At 43.8% G+C, this 25544-nt stretch overlaps 1 protein-coding gene across 6 annotated transcripts in view; it reads left to right on the forward strand.

Annotated features, from left to right (window-relative positions):
* The first annotated feature begins 405 nt into the window (after positions 1-405).
* Positions 406-25544, forward strand: part of SLC36A1 (solute carrier family 36 member 1) — a 161367-nt gene continuing 136228 nt past the window's right edge. For 5 of the 6 annotated variants that reach the window (XR_009502437.1, XM_059917541.1, XM_059917538.1 and 2 more), the window contains exons 1-7: positions 406-512; positions 11509-11656; positions 17634-17724; positions 18588-18676; positions 19150-19245; positions 21296-21380; positions 21960-22178. Coding sequence is in view for 5 of the 6 variants with exons in the window: in XM_059917541.1 (XP_059773524.1) it covers positions 11514-11656; positions 17634-17724; positions 18588-18676; positions 19150-19245; positions 21296-21380; positions 21960-22178 (723 nt within the window). In the remaining variant the exon portion in view is untranslated. Of the gene's footprint in view, positions 513-11508; positions 11657-17633; positions 17725-18587; positions 18677-19149; positions 19246-20736; positions 20787-21295; positions 21381-21959; positions 22179-25544 lie in introns of those variants that run through there. The other variant, XM_059917539.1, reaches the window with a different exon arrangement.

Consider the following 25544-nt stretch of genomic DNA (forward strand, 5'->3'; position numbering starts at 1 on the left):
GTGTTGACTTACCTCACCGCCCCATTTCCAGTCGCAACCACACGTTTGGGCAAACGTTTAAAAGTATGACGAACGTTTTGAAAAGATGCAGTATTTCTCGATTATTAAGCGCAACATATGCTCAGTGAGACGTGTTAACGTATGGCGAGGGTAACACTGAGCCACCTTTCACAAGCCCACAGCTCAGGGGACCGCACTCTCCGCCGGGCCTGGATCTTCGACGCCCGGCTCAGGCCCAGTTCCCGCGAGCACCGTCCTTCCCGCAGTGGCAGCTCCCGTCGCCAGGTGGTGCTGCGAAGCCGAGCCCCCGAGCCCGGCGAGAGGGGCGGGGCAGCCGCCCGCGGGAGCATGTGACCCGGGCCTCGGGTTTGGGAGCCTGGATCACGTGACGGCGCCCGGAAGCGGCTGCCTGGGCCGCGGAGGGTGGGGATGGCTAGGGCTCCAAGCTGAGGCAGGGAGTGGTGGGCTGCTGCGCTGAAGCTGGAGCCAGAGCCGGTGTCGGAACCCGAGCGGTGAGTCCGCACGCTGATGGCCTGGGGCTGGCGGCGGGTCGTCGCCTTCTGCTGGACCCATGTCGCCTTCCTCCGGGCTCAGCGGATGCTCCGGGTCAGGCACCGACCGGCTTGGGCTGCGGGTCCGAGTCTCCTCGGTTTCCCGGTCGCAGCTGCGGTGCGATGCGGGCACTCCTCCTGGATGAGGGGAGCTGGAGAATCCCTAGTCCTTCGCGTTGTCTCCCTTGACCTCCCCGACCTGTTTGACAGGTGTGGAAACTGAGGTCCCGAGACGGGAAGAATCACCGAAATGACCAGCTAGGGCTTCTGTTGCGCTTTCTAAAGGGGTCCGGACGTCGCGGGCAGGTTACCCGCCAGCTGCAGGAACCCTGCTTGGGACTTGCTAATAGCGGGTCTTTGGGTCATAGAATACCGAAACTACCAGGATTCTGGGAAATTATCTTCCGCAACCCCTTTCTAGAGCCGTGGGGAAATCGAGGTCCAAGAAGCGGTAGGGGTTGCCTAAGGTCATCCAGTGAGTTAGTCGCAGCCCTGCGACTAGAATCCAAGTCCTCCTGAGCTCCAGTGGCTTTTTGCTTTTCACCACACTGCCTCCTGCAGAAAACTTGACAGGTGAAAAAGCACGCTTTTCCTATCCCCTTTTCTTTCATTCCTCTCCATTTTTTAGCTCTGCATTCTCCATCGCCGCCGGGATCGGCTTGGCTCTGGGTGTGGTTCCCTGATTCAGTGTTCACCGATTTTTCTGCAAACTCATCATTCTGTAGGTTTTGTTTCTAACCGTTCTGCAATTTTGTGTAAGTCATACCAAAATATGAAATAACAAGCAGAGTATACTCCTGGGAATGTAGGTGGCTCCCAGCTGAGGTTGTGGAGAGCCCTAACATTAACTTGAAGTATGTCAAGACCTTTGCTTTATTTTTAATATAGCTTGTTAGATTTGGGGAATGCTGGTCTTTCGGATGGATGTTTTGCAGTTATTTGAGGCTTGCCGAAAGAAGATAGCAGCGTGGTGTAATGGAAAGAACTGAGACTGGGGAATCAGGAGATTTTGTTCTAGTTCTGACACTTGCTTTGCAACCTTGGGTGACTCCCATCCTTGCTTGGGTTTAGGTTTCCCAGTCTGAACAGTGATGGGGTGGAATCCCTAAGGTCTCCTTCTGCTGTGACATTCTCTGCATCTCAGTCTGTTTGTTTTCTATTCAGAGAGATTTTTTTCTCCCATATATTAGTATTTCCCTTGCAAAAGGTTTAATTCAGTTGTCCAGGAAGCAGTTTCCCTACTTATTTCTAGGTTACCATGAAATCCACCTCCTCTTTCTACCTATCTCTGTATTAGATCTAAGCTAAATGCTGATAGCTGAAAATGGTTTTGACTTTTATTATTTTAAATATGATCAAGGCCCTCTTTGATTCTTGTTGAGAGCCTAGTCTACAGTAATTAATGTGATTGTATGTTTAGAGTGTGTTTTTTTAAAAGATGTTCTTGAAGTCAAGAGGACACAAAAGACTTGACCCTTCGCTCTGGGTTTGAGACTGTTTGGGGTGGAGGTCTTATGTAACAGAGCCTGCTCTGATGATCTTATTAAGTCTCTCTCCTTTTGTTTTCTGATTGTGCCATTTATAATTGTCTACTCTTGAGTCCTTGTTTTTCCCTTTAAAGCGTGTATCTGTTCATTTGGCCTCATCCCTGTGGCAGCTTGAAGTGCTCAGAGCTTTGTCTATTTTAAAGGCAGTGTAAGGAGGCGGATTCCATTTCTTTTGTAATGCTCCAGAGACCACAACTGGGACCGGTGGATGGAAGTGCCATAAAGGAAGTGGTTTTTGGGTGAGCATAAGAACTTTAAAAGAATTAGCCCTCTAGCATGTTGCAACACAGAGCATGGCAGTCCCTGTCTCTGGAGGTCATTGTCACTGGGCAATTACTTTTGGGAATGTTGTAGATTAGGTCATTGTGTTGGGTAGAGGGTCAGACTAGATAAAATTTTAAGTTTTCTTCTAACTCAGAAGTTCTTTGAAATTCTAGGACTGGACTTGTTAGCATGTGGGATGTGAGGTAGAGTAGATGGAACTGAGGTCCACTTTTGTGAATGCTTTATTTTTCCCCTTTGCTCAGGTAACAATTCTCATGTTAAATATTCCAGTTTTTCTTTCTTTTTATACCTCCTCTCTTCCCCAGTCAGTGTCTCAGTTCTTTAAGTTCTTGATACCTCTTCCAGGGTCAGATGCTGAAGGGTCAGATGCTGACGAGTCATTGCTGTTAATGGTATATTCCTTCTTTCCATCCTGACCTGAAGTGAGATCCTAGAGCTGGGCTGAGTGAGTGGACTTTGGTTTCTACTTTTGCTGACTGGTCCTCATACTTTCTTCCAGAGGTGTGTGACTACCCACTGAGTCCAAGGCTAGCTTTCTCGACTTTGGTTTCTACTTTTGCTGACTGGTCCTCACACTTTCCTCCAGAGGTGTGTGACTACCCACTGAGTCCTAGGCTAGCTTTCTTGACTTTGGTTTCTACTTTTGCTGACTGGTCCTCACACTTTCTTCCAGAGGTGTGTGATTACCCACTGAGTCCTAGGCTAGCTTTCTCAACTTTGGTTTCTACTTTTGCTGACAGGTCCTCATACTTTCTTCCAGAGGTGTGTGACTACCCACTGAGTCCTAGGCTAGCTTTCTCTTTTTCCCATAGAGGAAGCTCACATTGTCTTAACCCAGATCTTGGCGGAATCTTGTACTTCCTTCCTTTGGCCAGGCCTTACTGGGTCTGAGCACACAAAGCTAATCTCTATTTAATGAGTGTGGGGTCCAGTGGATAGGATATTCTGCATATGCTATGCCAAAAGAGAAACCTCCTGATGCTGTATTTGGTGCTGTCTCTTCTTTTTCCTCCCATACATTTCTCTTGGAATCCTTGACACCCAGGGCCAGTTCTCAATGACCCTCTCTAGTAGGAAAGACTCCTCTGTGCTTCCCTTTTCCAGGAAGTCCAGGAATCTGTCTACATGGGTTACTGGGATGCTCTTGGCACATAGATCACTGTTTCCAAGATGGAGACCTGGCTCAGCTCTCCAGAGTGATGGAATGGAGGAAGTCCTGCAGCGCTTTATTTGTGTAGTGACTCCCTGACTTGAACTTCTGACTTCTGTCCTTGAACTTCTCTCTAGTAATAACACAGTTGCTGCCATTAATGAGGGTCCATTATGTACCAGGCAACATAATTAACATCTTTTCCGTCTACCTTCATAACAATATTGTGATGTAAGCATTCTTAATGACATTTTTCAGATGAGGAAATTGAGACAAAGGGAGTTCAGGGTCACACAACTAGGCTCTGAACTCATGCACTTTTTATTATTCAGGATTCCCCCTGTAGACCTAATCCTGCCCCAGTTTTGTTCCCAGGGAGATTTTAGGGAGAGTAGATGGTCTGTTAGAAAGCACACTGGACTAGGAATCTGGTATGCTGGATTCTAATCCCAAACTGTTAACCAGCTGGGGCCTTGGTTTTCTCACCTATACATGGGAAACTGGAGCTTGGTCACCTGTCAGTCATGCCTGGTCCTAACATTTAGAGATTTTTATAATTGTGGGTAAAAAGTGAGTGTGTTTGCTCTTTCAGCTGCTTCCATGCAGAGCCTGCTGATATCAGCAGCTGTTTTGCGGCTGTCCTTGCACCAGACCCTCTCAGGCAGGAGTCTCAAGTTAGGGAATGTACTTTTTTGGTAGATCAGATGGCGTCCTATCTGATGTCCTCTAAAATAAATCATGCGGATGTCAGAAATTTTCACTTCCCTCTCTGTAGACCACATATAGGAACACAGTCTGTGTCCTTGTTCATGTTTTTGGAATTCCAGCAACAGAGAAGAGAACATATATCTAGAGAATTCGCTGTTTCTCTGGGTTCCAGAGAATGTAATTGTTTCAGAATAATAGGTAGCACTTTTAGTTTGCGTATATCACCAATCCATGAACTTTGGTAGGAGGCGAGGCCTGCGGTATACCTATCATAAGATCATATATATGTGTTGTTTTTCATAGTGCTTTATATAAATCTGCCTGTAATCGGGATCATCTAAGAAGCTTGTTAAAATTAAAATGCTCAGGCTGAATCAGATTGGGCCCAGAAATCTGTTCTGTTTTTTTTTTTAGCAGTTTTATTGAGATATAATTCACATAGCATACTATTCAACCATTTAAAGTGTACAATAGCTTTTCCACTGAACTCACAAAGTTGTGCAACCGTCAACACAATCAATTTTAGAACATTTCATCACCCAAAAGAAACTCTGAACCCTTTAGCTGTCACCCCCTGATCCCTCCCAACTCCCTACCGCAAACTCCAGGCAACTACTAATCTACTTTTTGTCTATAGGTTTCCCTATTCTGGACTTTCATATGAATGAAATCATACACTATATGATCCTCTGTGACTGACTTCTTTCCCTTTAAATAATGTCTTCAAGGTTCATTCGTGCTGTAGCATCTATCAGTATTTCATTTCTTTTTATTGCTGAATAATATTCCATTGTATGAATATTCCACATTTCATTTATCCATTTATCAGGGGTTTTTTCCCCCATTTTTTGGCTACTAGGAATAAAGCTGCTATGAACATTTGTGTGTATGTTTTGCTATGGACATACATTTTCATTTTGGTATGTACCTAGGAGTGGAATCATTGCTGGATCTTATGGTAACTATGTTTAGCCTTTTGAGGAACTGCCAGACTGTTTTCCAAAGTGATTGCACCATTTTACATTCCCACCAGCAGTGTAAGAGGGAACCCTCTACAATTTGTCTACATCCTTGCAGATACTTATTATTATCTGTCTTTGAGTCTAGCCATCCTGGTGGGTGTGAAGTGGTATCTCATTGTGATATTTGTTTCTCATTTACCTGATGGCTAAGGATATTGAGTATTTTTGCAGATGATTATTGGCTTTTTTCACATCTTCAGTGAAATATTATTCAGATCCTTTGCCCATTTTTTAATTGGGTTTTCATTTTATTATTGAAGTGTAATATATTTGCAGAAAATTTTTCCCATTCTGTGGGTTGTTTTTCACTTTCTTGGTGGTATCCTTTGAGGCATATACATTTTAAATTTTGATTAGGTCTAGTTTACCTATTTTTTCTTGTGCTTCTGCTGTCGTATATGAGAAACTCTGCTTAATCCATGGTCACAAAAGTTTATACCTATATTTTCTTTTTTTAAATTAATTAATTAATTAATTAATTTTTTGTCTGTGTTGGGTCTTCGTTTCTATGCGAGGGCTTTCTCTAGTTGTGGCAAGTGGGGGCCACTCTTCATCGCGGTGCACGGGCTTTTCACTGTCACGGCCTCTCTTGTTCCGGGGCACAGGCTCCAGACGCGCAGGCTCAGTAGTTGTGGCTCACGGGCCTAGTTGCTCCGCGGCATGTGGGATCTTCCCAGACCAGGACTCGAACCTGTGTCCCCTGCATTGGCAGGCAGATTCTCAACCACTGCGCCACCAGGGAAGCCCTATACCTATGTTTTCTAATAAGAGTTTTTATAGTTTTAGCCCCTACATGTAGGTCTTTGACCTATTTTGAGTTAATTTTTATATATGGTGTGAAGTAGAGTTACAACTTCATTCTTTTGCACGTGGATATCCAGTTGTCCCAGTGTCAATTGTTGAAAAGACTATTTTTTCCTCCATTGAATTGTCTTGGCACCCTTGTCAAAAATCAATTGACCGTAGGTATGAGAGTTTATTTCTGGACTCTAAATTCTATTCTGTTGATCTATCTGTCTGTCCTTATGCCAATACTGTATTGTCTTGGTGTCACTGTAGCTTTGTGTAGCAGTTGGGAAGTCCTCCAACTTTGTTCTTTTTCTCCAAAATTGTTTTGGCTAATTTGAGCCTCTTGAATTTCCATATGAATTTTAGAATTGGCTTGTTAATTTCTGCAAAAAGGCAGCTGGGATTTTGATAGGGATTCAATTGAATCTGTAGATCAATTTAGGGAATATTGCCATCTTAACAGTATTAAGTCTTCTAATTCATGAATATTGGGATGTTTTTCATTTATTTAGGTCTTCTTTAATTTCTTTCAACAATGTTTTACAGTTTTCATGTACAAGTCTTACACCTACTTGGCTAAATTTCTTCCTAAATATTTGATTCTTTTTGATGCTATTGTAAATAGAACTGTTTTCTCAATTTTGTTTTCAAATTGTTCATTGAAAGTACAAAGAAATACAACTGATTTTTGTATATTGATCTTATATCCTGCAACTTTGCTGAACTTATTAGTTCTAATGGTTTTTAGAGGATAATTTTTTATGTGTTTACAAGTCACCCTTAGAAGTATTGTTTAAATTTTAGTAATGAAGCTAACACTTTAGTACTGCCTCTCCCTCCCTCCTCTCTTTTCCTCTCCCCGACCTTCCCGTGTGCCCTGAAAGAGACCTACAAACTCATACAGATGGATTCTCCTTCCCTTATTGGAATTCATCTTGTTTATTTTACTGAATTTGGAATAGAATTTAATCACTAAGTCTTAAATAGCTATCTTGAGAACATTTTAGTATTTTCAAAAGTAAGTTCAAAAATGAGTTTAGTATTTTCAAAAGTATGAGTCTGATAGGTGGGGGAAAGATGCTCTTACAGTTTTTATTATCAGTGGTCTTTGTTGGAAATTAAAGAAATGTAAAATAAAATAAATACAAGGAGCCACCCATTCATCAGAAATAGCAAAAATAAAAATGATAAAATCCAGGAATTCCCCGGCAGTCCAGTGGTTAAGACTCAGTGCTTTCACTGCTGGGGCCCAGGTTCAATCCGTGGTCGGGGAACTAAGATCCCACAGCCTGCGTGCACAGTGTGGCCAAAAAAAAAAAAGCTCAAAAGCCAACAGTTGGGAGCTAGTGAATCAAATTATTTTATTAATATAATGACGGACCATTATATTACAACTAAAGATCATCAGTGTGTGTACTGTGTAGATTCAAGGAAGAGTAGATATAAAATAAGTGGAAAAAAACCTTAAAATAATGAGAATATTGATTAATTAAAAATAGTTTATATGAGAAAAAGAAGAAAGTTTATCAAGGTTATACAAATAGTTGATATTTCAATGCAATTTTGGTTGAATGTACACTTGAAAACAACAATATATACATATATATATCTGCCAGTAAACATGCAGACTTTTCTTATGTAGTACACTTTTTTTTTTGGCTGTGCCACGTGGCATGTGGGATCTCAGTTTCTTGACCAGGGATCGAACCCACACCCCCTACACTGGAAGTGCAGAGTCTTAACCACTGGACTGCCAGGGAAGTCCCTTAGTACACTCTTTTGAGTCTAAATATCTTATGGAGATTTTTACTTTGTGTTGATGGGCCACACATATTGTATAAACTCTGTTCATTGTCCTCAAGAACCTGATGGAAGAGCTGGTCTTGAACTCTTAAATATTACATCCATCATTTGGACAGTTAACAGGGTCTAATAAAATCTCCCACAGGGCAGGAAATGGCAGTTATAGCACTAGACGGTAGAAACCAGGTTTCATCACAGAGAGCCCAGGGCAAGGTGGCCATGGAGGCTTGCACTCAGTGGGGACAGCTAGAGAGAAGAGGAGGAGGCCTTGGTTGCCAGAAAGAGCCCTAGAAGGCACTCCAGGGAGTGACCGCACCCACCCTCTACAGTGCTTCAATTCCTGCTTAGCAGCTCTGAGAGGGGGCTTCTGCTTGGATCTTTCCAGGGATAAGGAACTATCTCCTAGAGCGATCCATTTGGACAACTCCCTTTTTTAAAAAAATTAATTAATTTATTTATTTTTGGCTGCATTGGGTCTTTGTTGCTGCGCACGGGCTTTTCTCTAGTTGCTGTGAGCGGGGGCTACTCTTCGTTGCGGTACGCGGGCTTCTCATTGTGGTGGCTTCTCTTGTTGCAGAGCATGGGCTCTAGGCACACGGGCTTCAGTAGTTGTGGCATGCGGGCTCAGTAGTTGTGGCTTGTGGGCTCTAGAGCGCAGGCTCAGTAGTTGTGGTGCACGGGCTTCGTTGCTCCGCGGCATGTGGGATCTTCCTGGACCAGGGCTCGAACCCACGTCTCCTGCACTGGCAGGTGGATTCTTAACCACTGTGACACCAGGGAAGCCCTGGACAGCTCCTTTTGATAGTTGTCTTCCTTATGTCTAGCCAAGGACCTGCCTCCCTTTACTTTCTACCTACTGATCCTGTTTCTGAGTAATCTTTGAGGCTCCACAGAACAAATCTGATCCCTAGGACAGATTTTAAAGACAGTTTTTTTACCTCCCGAGTTGCCAGTTCTCCAGGTTGAAACTTCTCAGGGCTTCCAACCGTTCTTCATTTAGCTGGTTTTCTTCCCCCTCATGACCTTGGTGCTGACCCCTGGCTATACCGCAGTTTATCATTATCCCCTTTATAGTGTGCTGCCTGGAACAGAATACAAGGTATGGCAGAAAAGAACAGTCTGTCATCTCCCTGGGGTTATCTCTTGTTGTAGTGCAACCAAGAATTGCATTAGTTGAATTGGTGTCTATTATGATATCATTGATTTCTGCTGAGCTTATCAACAACTAAAACCCATAAGTAGCATTTTTTTTTCCTTTTTCAACATGCACACAGTTGCCAAGCCACATCTTCCACATCCTGCAGTTGTTCATTGGACTTTTGATCTATAGATTTCAGCTTCTTTCTGAGCAGTTTTCTTAGTGATAATCTGCTGTGGGTCACAACATAAAGAGCCCTCTTTACAGTGTTTGGAATAAATTGAGCGTCTGTACCAAGTAAGCAAGAGTGGTTTTTGGTTGATGAGGAGGGATTGGGGAACTTGTCAGTGCCTGTTTTCTGTCCCTCTCCCTCAGTAATATGCAGGGTTCACCTGGAAGGCTGTGTTCCTCAGACGCTTTTGGTATATTGGAAGAGACTAGAAATTAGCTGCTGTTTGCATAAAGAATTGCATTAATTGATTCCTGGAATATTGGAGCAATAGTTTAGTACACCATACACCCCACCCCCGCCTTTTTGAGCATGTGGAACTAAGACCCGAGACAAATAAGGAGAATTGCTCCAGGCTACTGAGCAAACTGGTGTTAGAGGCAGCTTTAGCACCCAGGCCTTCTGACATTCATAGAAATTAATTTAATTGCTTTTGCCTGAATAGCATCTTTCAACTGTTCATATTGAGATACTAAATAGATTTTTTGTTTCCTGGCCCTCTTATGAATTTCATTGCCCCAGAGCTTAGATGACTTCCTTGAATTCCCCCACCATGTGAATAAATGATGCAGACTTAGATATCTAGCAGAGTTGGCTCTGGTGGTGAAGTGAGGCAGGGACTTCCTGAGTCTCTGGGACTTCCAAGCCCTTCACTGGCTTTCTGTCAAGCACTTTCCTCGCGAGATTACGTGGGGTCCTTCCTCCATTATAGTTGGTGGGAGAAAAATGAGATCACCCTTGGATCACTCAGGTGCTAGGTGGGGTCAGTTTCCAAAGAGTCCCTTGGGACTGGACCTCTGGGAGCACTTGACACAGAGCTGTCTATTCTCTGGCAGCTAGTGATGGATGTTGGGCGGGACGGCGTGTTGTGGTGGCCATCAGAGGTCCTGTCTCTTCACCAGGCATCTGAGGTAGCACATCAGACTCAGGATGGGCATCCAGCCACGTGCTGGGGGAGAGCCCCTGCTAGGCAGCTGGTTGTGCCAGTCTGCCAAGTGTCAGAAGGATTTTTATTTGTAATTTTTAATGTTCATGGACCTTTTCTTCCTTACTTGATTGCGGATTCTTGGAGGAAGTTGACTCTCTTTCATTATGATACTCCATCACTGCAACTGGCAGCGTATTCATTAGGTGTTTCCAGATTTAGGCAGGGCGTCAGGATGTATGTTTACGGCTTGGTGCTACCTGGCTGTAGCAGAGCAGGTCCCTTCATCTTTTGGGGGAACGATTCTTCATATGTGAAATGAGTAGTTTGGAGTGACCTCCGAAGGCTCTTTTAGCAACCGTCTCTAGGATTCTGGGAGCCTACACAGCTCTCAAAATGTATCCTTATAGTGTATCTTAGCGAAGTCCTTGTATTTCTCTTTTCTGGTGTATAATTATTAAAAAAACTCCACTCACGGGACACCACCCTCACCATCCTTCCTCAGCACACAATAGGAAGGGTTTCTTCTTTCACCAGCTTTTGAAAAATTGGCAAAAGGGAGAAGGGTTGCGACGGGGAGATGTTGCCACAAGGGCCAGTGGTGAGCCCCTCTCATGCTCCTGGTCTTCCTCTGCGCTGCTTTCAGCTGCCATTTCAAAGTATGCAGGCTGGTTGCAAGAAAGGAGTCCTAGGATGAGGGAATGAGCATCACTGATGACGTCCAAAGAGTATAGGACATACCAGAAGTCATGGCAGAGAGAAAGAGAAGGTCATCTGTGGCTCTGGGACCTGGTGGCGAGTTTGAGCAGAATTAGATGATCTAGAAGGGATTTCTGGAATGCAGAAGGCTCTTTCTGGACCAAATGCAGAGGAAAAATAGAATACAGCTAGGAATATTTAGGTTCCCATCCTCTGAGAGCTTGCTCTTGGGGAAGATGGATGTAGATACAATGTCAGTATTGTTCAGGGTCCAAGACATTAGCTCAAAGGAAGGGGTCGTTAATCCCAGCCTAAGGAACGGGACAGGCTGTCTAGAAGTGCCCGTCTGCATCTTCCCCCATCCCTCCCAAGCCGTGCCTCACCTTTGCTCTGTCCAGGTGTGCTGGCAAATTTAGAAACTTGTGAGTGTGGCATCGACTCGATAGGTTGCGAGGGAGAAGCCAAGAGAGCTCAGCCCGCCCATGTGTACTTTGTACCTTTTTCATTTCTCTTGGTATCAGGCAACCTCATTGTACTTAATCCATAGTGCAGCTGTCACTGAACTACTGTGGCAATGGCTGCTTCTGCCCCAGAGCCGACCCCAGGCTTGGAGCTAAAGACCCCAGCCACTGGTGGTCTTAGCGCTGCCCCTGTCCCCCCAGTTACCATGTCCACGCAGAGACTTCGGAACGAGGACTACCGTGACTACAGCTCCACCGACGTGAGCCCGGAGGAGAGTCCGTCCGAAGGCCTGAACAACTTCTCTTCCTCGGGATCCTACCAGCGGTTCGGGGAAAGCAACGGCACAACGTAAGTAGCTGTTCTGTCTACCCTCCTGGGTGGGATTCGTATTCCTAAATTCTGTATTAGTAACGTAATCTCCATTAGAGTTATTTTTGCTCCCCTATTTTATCAATTCCCTACTTTACAGATGAAAGTAAGAGGTAAAGAGATTGAGTGAGTAATGGTGCTGAGATCTGCGCTCCTTGTCTGCCACTCTCTAGTCTATTTCTTATTCTTTGTTCATTTCACCTGTGTGGTCCCAGAAGGCTGGTGCCCAGTAAGAGCCTGAACATCAGAAAAACTTCTAGAGAGAACATTCTCTTAATTTAGAACCATGAGTCGTCTGTGCTAGAACCTTAAATGCCTCCAAGTCCAATTGGAAGCCTCCTTTGCAAAGTCTCCCCCAGACTTCTGTCCCCATCACCAATCAACTGGGACATTTGGTGGAAGAAGTAGGAAGAGGGAGGAATAACTTCTCCTGCCCTTAAAAGATTCAAGGGGCTGTTAAAGATGATCTGCTTTGCATGCCCTTAGGAGGGCTTAAGTCTTCCCCTGGAAACTGAATTCCAAGTCTCATCTGGGTGAGTTTGGCCCTCTATGGGCCTCAGTTTTTCCAAATGTGAGATAAAATTGGACCCCCACCGTGAAGCTATACTGACTCACCCTTCAAATGAAAAGATTCAGAGGAGGGTTTTCTACTCCATTGAGTTGTCTGGCTCAGTTCTGAAAGTCAGCAGAGCCCCGACATTTTCTCTGGACCCCAGCATTCCATCTTTTGCAGCCCTTCTGTTTATTCCTCAGGCTCTGCCATCACCCGCTCTATGCTCCCTTGTGGGTTGGGTGTGACTTACTGAGGGATCCATTATGTCCTTGACTCACACTATCCCACTGTGACTGCCCAAGGAGACCATGGAAGCTTCTCTTGGAGTTCATTACTGGTGAAGCTCTGCCTGGCTGCAATCTCTCCCAGTGCAGGGCATTTTCCCTAGTGAACTCAGAACTAGAGGAGATGGTCAGCCCACATTATAAGCCCCTCTCCACTTCTAGCTGGTTTTCTGCTCATAAAGATTCAGTCTCCATAACTTCTTTCTCCTGTGGCATGCTATTGTAGATTCCCCCATTTGCTTGCAGTGTTAGCTGATGGAAAAGATTGCTTAGACCACAACTGGCAGCAGTGAGGACTGTCTTTCCTCTTTTTTCCCTAACCTTACCTACCTAATTGGCTTCCCCCAGGTGGAAGGAGTGTCAGATGCAGCCAATGACATTTGATAGCTTCCCTTCAGAAGTCACTCTTGTTACTGTGAAATACTTCTTCCAAGCTTCTCTCTCTCTAGTTTCCTTTCCAGTTTTTGCTCCTTGTTCTTAGGCATCAGCTTGTCTATGCAGCGCTTGCCGTATGGGGTCTAGATTTTCATTTTTATTTTTTTCTTTTCTTTTTTTTTGTCATTATGTTTTTTGGCCGCGAGGCTTGCGGGATCTTAGTTCCCCAGCTAGGGATTGAATCCGGGCTCTGGCAGTGAAAGCGCAGAGTCCTAACCACTGGACCGCCAGGGAATTCCCTAGATTTTCATTTTTAAAGGGACTTCCCTGAAGTTCAAAACCAACCAGCTAGTAACATCAGGGTGGTAGCTCATAGGTTTTTTTTTTGTTTGTTTTTTTAATTTTTAATTAATTAATTAATTTATTTATTTATTTTTATGGCTGTGGTAGGTCTTTGTTTCTGTGTGAGGGCTTTCTCCAGTTGCTGCAAGTGGGGGCCACTCTTCATCGCGGTGCGCGGGCCTCTCACTATCGCAGCCTCTCTTGTTGCGGAGGACAGGCTCCAGACGTGCAGGCTCAGTAGTTGTGGCTCATGGGCCTAGTTGCCCCGCGACATGTGGAATCTTCCCAGACCAGGGCTCGAACCCGTGTCCCCTGCATTGGCAGGCAGATTCTCAACCACTGTGCCACCAGGGAAGCCCAGCTCATAGGTTTTGTATGTATTGGAGATAATGCGTGGTTGTCAGCTATTCTGAATATCTCTCTTTTTTGTTCACATTGGATTATAACTACTGGTCAACTGTAAATTATCTCCCCTTGTTTGCTGGAAATTGACCAATTGGAAGATGCTTCCCTTGTCCTTGCTTTGGGACATTTTCCAGGGTGTACTTTTTCTGAGGGCCCATCCTGCCCTGACATTGTAATACAAGGTAGGTGACCAGGAAAGCCCATCTGTAAGTGATGGCAGGTATCACAATCCCATCATAAGTGGTACAGGGAAAAGTACTCCCTTGGGACTTGGAGGGTTGGTTGAGTACTCTCCTGGGGTCTGGATCCACACAAGCCTGGCATGTTATGTGTAGAAACATGCCAGGTATGATTAAGTATAAGCTGATTTGGGACCTAGTTAGCTCAATAGGTGAGAAGTGTTAGGGACAAGTTTTTGAGCTGGGTTCCTGTTTACTGGGACTTGCCCCACCATGTTATCTAGTTTGCCCAGGAACAAAGTATATGGAAAAAGTGCATGGAACGAAGTACAAGAAGCAAAGTATATGTACTTTGTTACATGTACAAAGAGCATGTACACACCAGGCTCTTGTAAGGGTTTAGGGCTCAGTAAAAATCCCTAATCAGGAGTGCAAGTAGGAACCCCAGATGCTTCCATGATGATGTGTTTGGTGAGAGTATTTCCTAACATTTGAATGCTATCAAGCTGTCGACTACTTTGATGACAGCCTCATTTTTTACTCTTCTGGGCAAAGTTTTCTTGTTGCCCTATTGAGCTACATTATACTGCTCTTGATCAGGCTTTGTTACTTTTTCTCCAGGCTGGCAGGCTGAGAAACCAGTTGACTGAAACTGGTCTTCTGTAGGTTATCTGGAGCAGCCACTTGCAAAGTATGGTCTTCAGACCCTTTAGGGCTCCCAAGACCATTTTAAGAAGCCCACGAAGTCAAAACTGTTTTCATAATAATACTAAGATGTGATTTGTTTTTTCACTGTGTTGACATCTGCACTCATAGTTCAGAAGAAATGATGGGTAAAATTGCTGGCGCCTTAGTATAAATCAAGACGGTGGCACCAAATTATGCTTGTCATCGTATTTTTCACTGTCACACATATACATATACAAAAAATAAGCCGGTTTCACTTAAGCACGTCCTTGATGAAGCAGTCAAGTTACTAATTTTGTTAAATCTTGACCCTTCAGTACAGGTCTTTTAATATTCTGTGTGACAAAATGGAAAGTACACATGCAATACTTCTACTGAACAACTAACAAACTATAGGTCATTCAGACCTGAGTACTTGGCAGACATTTTCTTGAAAATGAAGGTAATGATACTGTCACCTCAAGAAAAACAATCAGTAGTATTTGTTGCCCACAGTGAAATTTGAGCTTTCGAGCAAAATCAGAAAAAAAAAACTCATATCAAGCACTGTGACCTTGACAGCTTCCCTCTACTCAAAGACTTTTCTGATGAGATTAGGGATGATATTAATGAATGTGATTTTTTTTGATATCGTATAATGAAATGTGCCAGCATTTGGAAGATCCACATAGCTCAGGGAATCAGTATCTTCCCAGATGACCAAAGGGCGATGTTAGAAAATTGTGCGTGGGTAAAAGATCCATCCAAGGAGCAAGATCACTGGTGGGTTTTCATGTAATAGAGGATGAAAAGGTCAGATTCCACATTACAGCTAACTTCTAAGAAACTACATGTGTCGAGTTTTGGTGTAGTATCAAAGAAAAATTATCACAATTGTCAGAAGAGGCTATTAAGATACATTCTAACTACATGTCTGTGTGAGGACAGATTTTCTTCAGGTACTTCCACCAAAACAACATATCACAACAGCTTGAATGCGGAAGTAGATAGTCCACCTGTCAAACAAGACATTAAAGAGATTTGCAAAGAAGTAAAATAGTGTCCTTCTTCTCACATTATACTTTTTGGAAAATAGAGTTACTTTTTGTTAAAAATTGGTTATTTATATTAACATGTAATAGGTTTATTGTTATTTTAAATTAATAAATGTTTTTAAATTTCTTGGTTTAATTTATAATATAATATACGTCAGCAGACATAATCCATATAAGCAAAAACTGTTTGGGATCCTCAATAATTTATAAGTGTATAAAGGAGACCTAAGACAAACAAGTATAAGAACAGATTTGGAGCGTCAAGAGACGACAGAGATTTGTGAGGCTTATTTCTCCCTCCCACCCCCCGCAGTTAAAACTCTGCAGTCCATGGAGTTGATTTTGTGATAGCTCGTATGGTTTTGGGTAATCCCAGCTCATGGCCATTGATTAAAAAGCATGATTTTGGTCAATTGCCTGGAATCCTGCTGTTGCAGAGCTGAAGTATGCTGTTCTGGTCCAGTCGCCTCACTCTACAGGTGAGAGAACAGGCCCAGAGAAGGGAAGGGAATTGCCATATGGAGTTAATGGCAGAGCCAGGGCTGGAGGGACCTGATCTCCCATGAAACCCAGCTCAGAGGCGTTTTGGGGAGGCCTCTGGTAGGCAGGTGGTTTTGGTACAGTGCTTATCTTTGACCTTAAGTGGATTAAACATTTGCCAAGATAGAAATTTGCTTAGTCCATCATCCTGCACTTAATCTCCTGGTCACTGGCCACTGATAATGAACGAGTCACCCCTGGACCCTTACAGTCCTTTAGTTTAATCCAGGAGAGCGCTTGCCTCTTCTCATTCAGACTTGAAGCAGTTTTCTTGATCTTGCCTGAGAAGCTTGGGAGACAGTAGGAAGGTCAAGAGATTTTCTTCCTGGAGGTAGACGGAGAAAGGTTACAGAAAGTAAAATTCCTTTCCAGAGAGTGTAGATGGGTCTTATTTATTACGGTCTTCACAAGTTAACACATGACTTGCTTTCAGTTTCTACTGAATTGCAGATTTGAAGAAATATGTGGAAGCATCATTTAGGAGGTATTTAGGTTATTTGCGCAGAAGAATTTCCAGACAGTGCCAGGGGCCAAATCCTGATTAAGTCTGTGGTACCATGTTTGATCTTTTCCATATCCTGCTGGAGTAACAGAGGATGGAAAATGCTAAAGATGAGGCCACTGACGTCAGTCCTTTGAGGAGCTCCCATTCTGTATGGAATGCCCATCCTCACCCAACCTGAGTGGCCACAGAGCTGACACGCTCCTTTGTGTTGGTGCTCACACCTGTGTCTGGGCGCGTGTTCCCAGGCTCTTCTTCCCTGTTGGCACACACACAGAGCCCTGCATAGGGCCCTGCTGGGCTCAGCCCAGGTCTCTGCACGCTACAAACCCTCACCTCCCTGCCCCTCCCTGGGCACTGTTCCTGGGCTTTTCCTAGGACAGGGATCTTTCTACCTTGGGTGGTTGTTAATGTGTCTGCCTTATCTCCTTGGAGACTTTTATTAGTTTCTAGAGACTGAGGTCCGTATCTGGTTCATGCTGATTTCCACCATTGCATTAACACAATGTTTTACACATTATAGGTGGTATTTGTTGAGTGAAAAAATAATGAGGACACTTGAGAGACTTTACAGTTGCAGCTTCAGGCAGACAGTCTGTACAACAGATGAGGGAAAATTGTGTCCTCAAGGCAGAAGGATAAACTAGGTGACTGTGTGAAGAGGGCTTCTCCAATCTTAGGCATTTGACATTTTTTTTTTTTTAATGAAAAGTACACCACAACTGCAGACCCCCACTGTCCCTCTGATCTAATCTCCAAGAGAGGTGGACTTTTCAGATGCCTCAGGGAACAGAGTTTATAGCCCAGTGACTAAGAGAGTGGGCTCAGGGGCTAGACAGCCTGGGTTTGAATCTAGGCTCACACTCAAGGTACATGGCCTTGAGCAAGTTGCTCCCTCATGCATAAGGTGAAGTTAATACCTATCTCATAGGGTTGTTCTGGAAATTGAATGAGATAACTCATGAAGGCACTTAGCACAGTGCTAAGTGCTTGCTCAGTAAATGCTAGCTCTCATTATTGTTAACATGCCCTTGTCTGCCTTCTTCCCACTTCAGATGGTTCCAGACCCTGATCCACCTATTAAAAAGCAACATTGGCACAGGACTCCTGGGGCTGCCTCTGGCCGTGAGAAATGCAGGCATCTTGGTAAGGGTCTGCGTCGGTGCAAGGAAGTATTGTGACAAATTTTAGGAGACAATGGTTTTTTTTTTTTAATTTACTTCATGGAAAACATTTTAAAATGGGAAGCTTTTCTTTTTCAAATTCAGTTGAGAAAAAGCAAAGTTCAGGTGTTCATTCATCTAAAGATATTTATTGAGGATCTCTGTGTGCCAGGCACTATACTAGACTCTTAGAATATTATCAGTGAATAAAAACAGACAACGATTCCTTCCCTCATGGAGCTTACTTTGAGGCGAGGAGGAGGTACTTGAAAAGTTTCTGGCAGTTTCTATCAATAATATTAACTAATGAGTTAGTAACAGAAGTCTGTCCATTTTCTACACAGTCCTTCCATGCCCTGCCGTTAGATGGCCAACTCTGAGAATCTTATTTTTGTCTTTCATGATCCTCCCCTTATAGGCTGCCTGTCCAAAGCCATTCTGGTTTCTTTTAAAGTCGGAGAAGCTCAGCGACGGGGATTGTCCTCAGCTAAGGATGGTCTTGTGGCATTGCTCCAGAGAGAACTCTCCCCCTTCCACCACCCCTTAGCCTGTCTCTTCTTCCCAGACAGTCCCAGGAGCCTTCTATTCTGCCTATTGGCAACAGTCTCGGAATAGCCTTATCTTGTGTCATTCTCCTCCGGGAGATTGATTCTCTAGAAGGCCTGCTGAGGTTCAGGTGGTGCCCGTCCTACTCAGCTCATCTCTGTGAGCACATTTGTCTCTCAAAAGCTCTGCTGGAAGTTCTGTCATTGGAAGGTTCCCTAGTAAAGTTTTGATCATTTGCAAATCCAGTTCTAATTCTGTCTGCTTGTCTCTCCCCCTCTTACCCACAACGCCTGTCCGCAGATGGGTCCCCTCAGCCTGCTGGTGATAGGCCTCGTGGCTGTGCACTGCATGGGTATCCTGGTGAAGTGCGCTCACCACTTCTGCCACAGGTGAGAGCCCTCCGGGCCACCTCTCGAGTGACAGATTGTCCTTTGGGGTTCCGTTGCCAGCACTGAAAGTGAGCACTTAACAGAGATCACTCTGGACTCTTTGTGCTGCCTGAAGGTGGCTGCTAGTCATCACAGCACTGCCTTTCCCTGGCGATTTCTGTGTTCTTTCTTAGCTTGTTGTCATCTGTCGCACTTACTTATATCCAGTGGACAGAGACCACATTCTGGTTTTCCGTGCTTTGTAATATTTACCCCATTGAAAAGGTTTACCAGATGGTTGTTAATTATAAGGAAGGTAACCATCCCATTGACGTAAGACTTATGCTCCTTGAAAGCATCAGACCCAGGACTCAGTGGTATGTCTCGGGTGGCTGATGGGGAACCGGCCCAGGTCTCCGTGCGCTATGTTTGTTCTGTCATTGTCGTTGTCTGACCCCTGCACTCTGCCCTTCCTCTCCCTCCCCTCCTCCCAGACTGAACAAGCCCTTTGTGGACTATGGGGATACGGTGATGTACGGCCTGGAAGCCAGCCCCATCTCCTGGCTCCGGAACAACGCCCGCTGGGGAAGGTAATGGGTTTCCTTTTTCTTTGCTGCTGTGGCCGCCCGGTGTGGAGGCCTTCAGATAGGGAGGTGAGGTGTGGGAGACAGTGCAGCTAGTGGGAAGAGCATTGCTTGGGTCTGTGGACTTGAGTTCTAGCTCAGCTCTGCCAGTGGTCATTTGTGTGACCCTGGGCTGTGTGACCCCTCCCTTCCCTGGGCCTCAGTTTCCTCATTGGTAAAACTTGGGGCCTGGCCTGAAAGATATTTAAGGGCTCTCCCAGCTTTGACAGCCTGTGACCAGTGATTATATTTCATCCCCTTGTTTGGTCAACAGATATATTTAAGCACACTCTTATAAGTGGTACAAAACAATTTTAGGTATAGGGAGGGGGGTTTCCCTGAGGGATATTATGTAGTCCTGGCCCTCCAATAGACAGAGAAAGATGCATGGGAATCTTGAGAACAAGAGATCAGGAAGAAATAGGATATACCAGTAGAGAGAGTCATGAGCTAGAAATACACCCCAGGAGCCCTGAGAGGGAGGAGCCCTAAAGACGCTCTTGTCCGCCGTGCCAGATGAGAAGAGCACATGATAGGAGCTTTCAGGGCAGGGCACTGGGCAGGAGAAGGAAGGCTTCAAGGAGGAGGTGAGGTGAGCCAGAACAAATGGGTTTGTTAGGGAAAGAGACGTTTCAGGAGCTGGGTTGGGAGGTGTTTGGAAGTTTCTCCTTATGGTAACTTTTCAGATGCCTGGAGAGAAATATTCTACTGTTTGTTTCCTATTTGAGGAAACGGTGCATATAGATGTAGAAAATTGATAACATCGAGGGCTGAATCCTTTTTTTAAAAAAAATTGTATCACATTAAAGTTATGTTCTCCAGAAAAACTCCTTGTTGTGGTCATAGGGAGACTTTTACCTTCACACATAGTCAGCTTCTTCCTGTGATGCAGGATTATGTAATTCTTTCAGCAAAGTCGTTTTCTGTGCCTGGGAGAAGCCAGATTGCCAAGTGACCACTGTTGGTTGGTTGGTTGTTAGTTGATTCTTTCTTCTCTCTTCTTCTCTCCTCTTCCTTTCTTCATCTCTGTTTTTTCCTCTCTCCTCCTCCTCTCTTTCCCTCTAGCCCCATATCTTCCCCCTCCTTCCTTACTCCCTCCCTCCCTTCCTTCCTTTAATAAAATTAATGTATGCTTGTGGTTAAAAAAAAACTTTTTTTTTGGAACAAGATAGGAGAACATAAAGTGAAGAGTAAAAATATATCCTGGTCACAGTTGCATGGGTTTTCTTTTGGAATTTTCTGAATATATACAAACATACACACATTCTTAACATTTTTTACACTAATTACCATACTATGCATACTGACTGGAAACTTGTTTTGTTTTTTTTCCCTTAAAGGTCTTAGACATTTCTCTATCAGCACACGTAGATTTAAGATATTCTTTTTACCTGCTGTATTCTGTTTCATCTCATAATGGCCTATAATTTAATCATTTTCCTTTTGATGACCCCTTAGGTTGTTACCAGCTGTTGTTGTAACAGTGCTTCAACCAGCAGCCTGTTTCGGTACATCTATTTCTGTGTCCTTATGTGAGAGTCAGTTGGTTCTTAGATCCAAGCTATAGAAAGAGATCCGTGAAGGGGTCCACTTCTTGGGCTTTTATGCTGAGGGTTCCCTGTAGCTTTAGGACAAACAGTGTGAGAGGGGATAGGTGGGCCATGGGAAGGAGGGTAGCCAAGGGGCTGGGTAGTGGTCCTGGTGTATGTGCTCCGCCCCGGCCAGTACAGTCTCAGGACTATCTCGAGTCTGCCTGACCACGTGCAGCATTCCTGACACGAAGCCAGGAAGGGGACCTCGGGAACCACACACATAGCACCTCCTTCACCTTCCTCCAAGGCTCTAGACCAGTGGCACGTGGCACATTTTCTCCTCTTTCTTGGGCACACTCATCCTTGTCACCTGATGGGAAGGGTCTGTGATGACTTGGGAATAAGTGCTGTTCAAACACCTGTCTCTCTGGCAGTCTTGCTTGCTATCATTACGATCTTTGTCTTCCTTCCTTCCCCACCTGCAGGCACACTGTGGACTTCTTCCTAATCGTCACGCAGCTGGGATTCTGCTGTGTCTATTTTGTCTTTCTGGCTGACAACTTCAAACAGGTAGGCCCTGGTAAAAAGAGAGACTGGCAAGAGATGGGTGGACTTTCTGTTTAGGATCTCTTCCAAGCCAGTTTTGTTCAACACAAGAATTGAGATCTTGACACTTTACGTAGAACAGTGTCAGTGTCGTTTGATTTTATCTAAAGACCCAGGGCGTGGGACTTCCCCCGTGGTCCAATGGTTAAGACTGAGCACTTCCACTGCAGGGGGCACAGGTTTGATCCCTGCTCAGGGAACTAAGATCCTGTATGCTGCATGGCGTGGCAAAAATAAATAAATAAATAAATAAATAAATGAAAATTAAAAGAAAAGAAAAAAACTTTATAGAGACCCAGGGTGTCGAGAAACCTCAAGATATCTTGCTGTCCTGTCTTTAGGTAAGATGTGATCAAACCCAGCTCAGACATTCAGGTGGCTAACAATTATGAAGATCTCCAAAGACAGTTCACCGACCACTAACTTTCTATGTGGCCTTCTTCACACACTGAGCCTTTAGCCAAGAACCCCTTCCGGTGGGAGGGCCACTGGCCTTTGTCATTTGAGAGGGTTTCTCTGCTGCTTTTCTTCCCCTCATTCTAGGTGATAGAAGCAGCCAATGGGACCACCACCAACTGCCACAACAACGAGACGGTGATCCTGACGCCCACCATGGACTCGAGACTCTACATGCTCGCCTTCCTGCCCTTCCTGGTGCTTCTGGTGTTCGTCAGAAACCTCCAAGCCCTGTCCATCTTCTCCCTGTTGGCCAACATCACCATGGTGGTCAGCCTAGTTATGATCTACCAGTTCATTGTTCAGGTATGACCCCAGGCTCCCCGCTCCACCTCTTAAATAATCAGAGAAACAAAGAAAGTGAGTAAGTAGAACATAAATAGGGGTTTGTTACTTATGAGCAGTGTACTTAGGTTAGGGCTTCTCAGCGTGGGCACTGTTGACGTTTGGGCCGGATAACCCTTTGCTGTGGGGCCCTTCTGTGCATCGTGGGATGTTTAGCAGCATCCTGGTCTCTACCCACTAGGTGCCAGTAACAACCGCTCCCCAAGTTACAACAACCTAAAGTGTCTCCAGACGTTGCCAAATGTCCCCAGGGGGGCAAAATCACCCCCACTGAGATCACTGGTTTAGACTTTTTCCCAGTTAGAGAATTAAGACATGATCATTGTATAGATTGGAAAAGAAAGAAAAATATTAAGATGATTCTTATATTAACTCATAACATTTATATTCTTATATTAAATAATATAAGAATCATCTTATTATACAATATATTGTAATAAGGAATATTATATTATTATTTTACCACTCCAGTTTTATATTTATTCAAACAGTAAATAATTCCTTACCACTCCAGTTTTATATTTATTTGTCAGAATGGTAAATCCGGTGATTATTCCACCTCACATAGCCCATGTGGGCAGGTCTGTGGGGAGGTACAGGAGAAGACATCTGTATATAGATGGGTAGAAGATCAGGCTGAGGAAAATGTGCCCTTAAACACTGGTTGATTATAGACATTTGCCAAGACTTGAGAAAAGGAAAAAAATGAAAGCATGTGAATAAAAGAATAACTTTAAAAAAAGGTATGTAAATTTAATTCCCCAAATAACTCATCAATACATACTTACTAAAATACAGACAACACAAGTACCTTTTGAACACTCCGTCTCCACCCTGAGTCTCCTCCACTCTGGGACCCTCTGTGTGTTTCTAGGTTCTGCAAATGCATTTACACACTGTATTCCTATGTAGAGAAATATATAAAGCAAAAATTGGTGGGGGTTTTTTAACATAATTAAAAAAATTATTATACGTAGTGTTCATCTGCCTTGCTTTTTTTCTTTGACAGTGTCTCAGAAAGACTTCCATGCTGATATACCTGGTTTTATCTCATTCTTTTTAATTGCTAAATAGTATCTCAGAGAATAGACGTGCTGTAGTTTCGTAGCCTGTCAAGTCATGTATCATCTGTAGTGTCATTTAGTATTATGACAGTGAATATTTGTATGCCTTCCTTTTTGTGGACATGTATAAATACTTCTCCAAGATAAGCATCTAGAGGTGCTAGAGACGCAATTGCTAGACAGTGTGCACTGTACAATTTTTTATATTGCCAAGTTGCTTTTTCCAAAAACTATTTACCAATCAATTTCACGTTGACTCCCTTCCACAGTTTGTAAGCAACCCCTTCTAGCCACACTGTATCAATCTTTTAAATTTGGCTCAGTCTGACAGGTGAACTTTGCCTCATTTTCACAGTCTGCTTAACAGTGACCTGGTTACCCCCTGATGAGGTTTCTAGGAAAACAGTGAGTCATGAAATACAAGGACTTCCTGTACTGAGGAAATGACATAATGCATTTAGACTAACAGTGTCGTCAGTGAGCATTCACTGGTATTTCCTTCTCCCAGTAAGTCAGGTGGATGGCAGATATTGACTCTTCTCCTGCAGAACTATTTTCTTTTTTTCTGAATACAAATTTTTTATTCTGGGTGCTTTTTACCATTTCTAACATCATAAATAGCAAAAAACAAACAAACAAAAACATATTGCAAAAACAATATGAAAAGATTTAAAATATATAATTTACATATAATAATCATGTAAGTATATGTCTTCATTATATATATTTTATTCATAATTTTGTTTATAGCTTTATTTTAGTATCTTTTATGGTTCTGGTAATGTAAGTGATATCCTTTATAAAAAGCCTTGCAATATTCTTACTAGCAGTCAGGGTGCAAGAATACCAAATCAAACTAGCCAAGGATCTAAGCGGAACTGTTTTCTAATGCAGAAAATAGACAGCTGTCCATGTCCCATTTTTTTATGGGACTGGAAAGAGGACCTGTGAACACATGAATGACCATTTCCGGAGAGTTTCTTTCCCTATCTGGCCAATTAAGTTAAAACAAGCAAGGGTAAATAAATGTATGATTTAACTTTGTAATTAGAGATTTCAGTCAGTGCCTAGGACACACTGCAGTGAACGTTAAAGACAAAAACGGGTGATGCCAGCTCACGTAGATACCGCATTTAATTTCAAACCACTGCAGGTTGTTGGACTGTGGTCGTTGCTGTGATCGGAGGGCTGGAATGGGAATATGGGTTCCATAGCATCTCAGTCCCCCCTGAAGGTAGTGTCCATCCAGGGCATTGTCTGTGCCTCGTACAACCTGCACTTTTGGATGAGGCAGCCCTGCTGACTTCCCGAGAGCGATTCTGAGCCTGTCTCTGGGCTCAGCCAGGAGGTAGGTTGTGATCTGATAGTGCTATCTGCCCGGGTCTGGCTGTGTGTCCAGGAGCTTCATTTTGATGTGGTACACAGCTAAAGATGTCCCTCTGGGTTGTTTTTGTTGTTGCTGTTAGTTCTGTCTCATCTTGGCATTTTGCCCTTGTTACCTTGATGTTTCCTCCTGCTGTCCAAAGTTCCTGAATTTTCACCTAAACCCGAGCCTGTACGTGACCCGTGCTCTTGCACCTCAGGCTCATGCCATTGTAGGAAGTCGCCTGATGCCTTCCACGCGAGCAGGTGTCTTCATCATGTGCATGACAAATGGCACAGTTCTGAGCAGAGTGCCTTGCCCAGAAGGGCTCCCAATAAATCCAATAAATGTGTTATCACTGCATATCCTTAATTCTTTTTTTTTGGCCGCATCGCACAGCTTGTGGGATCTTACTTAGGTCCCCTGACCAGGGACTGAACCCGGGCCATGGCAGTGAGAGCTCGGAGTCCTAACCACTGGGCTGCCAGGGATATCCTTGATTCTGAGATGTATTTTTTCACAGTTAATAGTGTTTCCAAAATTGGAGTACATCTGACAATCCTTATGTACATTTAACAGCATTTTTTCAAAAAGCTGTTACAATTATATGATAATGTGGTACAAATGAGGAGATAATATGTTGCAAGTGAGCCGATTTTAATTTGTACATTTCTTTATAAATGAAAGTTTTTCCCCAAGTTTAATTCGTTGGGGTGTAAGGCAGTAGCAGTCATTACATATGTAGAATTATAAATTCCTTCTGCTGGTCTCATTCACCCCGGTATCCCCAGATATGTATTTTGAAATTCCCTCTCTGATATCTCAGCCCAATCTGATGTATGACTCTGGGCAGTAGTCATCCATTAACCAACAGATCCACTAACCTCCTGTTTTCAGGAA

Source organism: Balaenoptera ricei, chromosome 3 (assembly GCF_028023285.1).
Source record: "Balaenoptera ricei isolate mBalRic1 chromosome 3, mBalRic1.hap2, whole genome shotgun sequence".
In the NCBI taxonomy this organism is placed as follows: domain Eukaryota; kingdom Metazoa; phylum Chordata; class Mammalia; order Artiodactyla; family Balaenopteridae; genus Balaenoptera; species Balaenoptera ricei.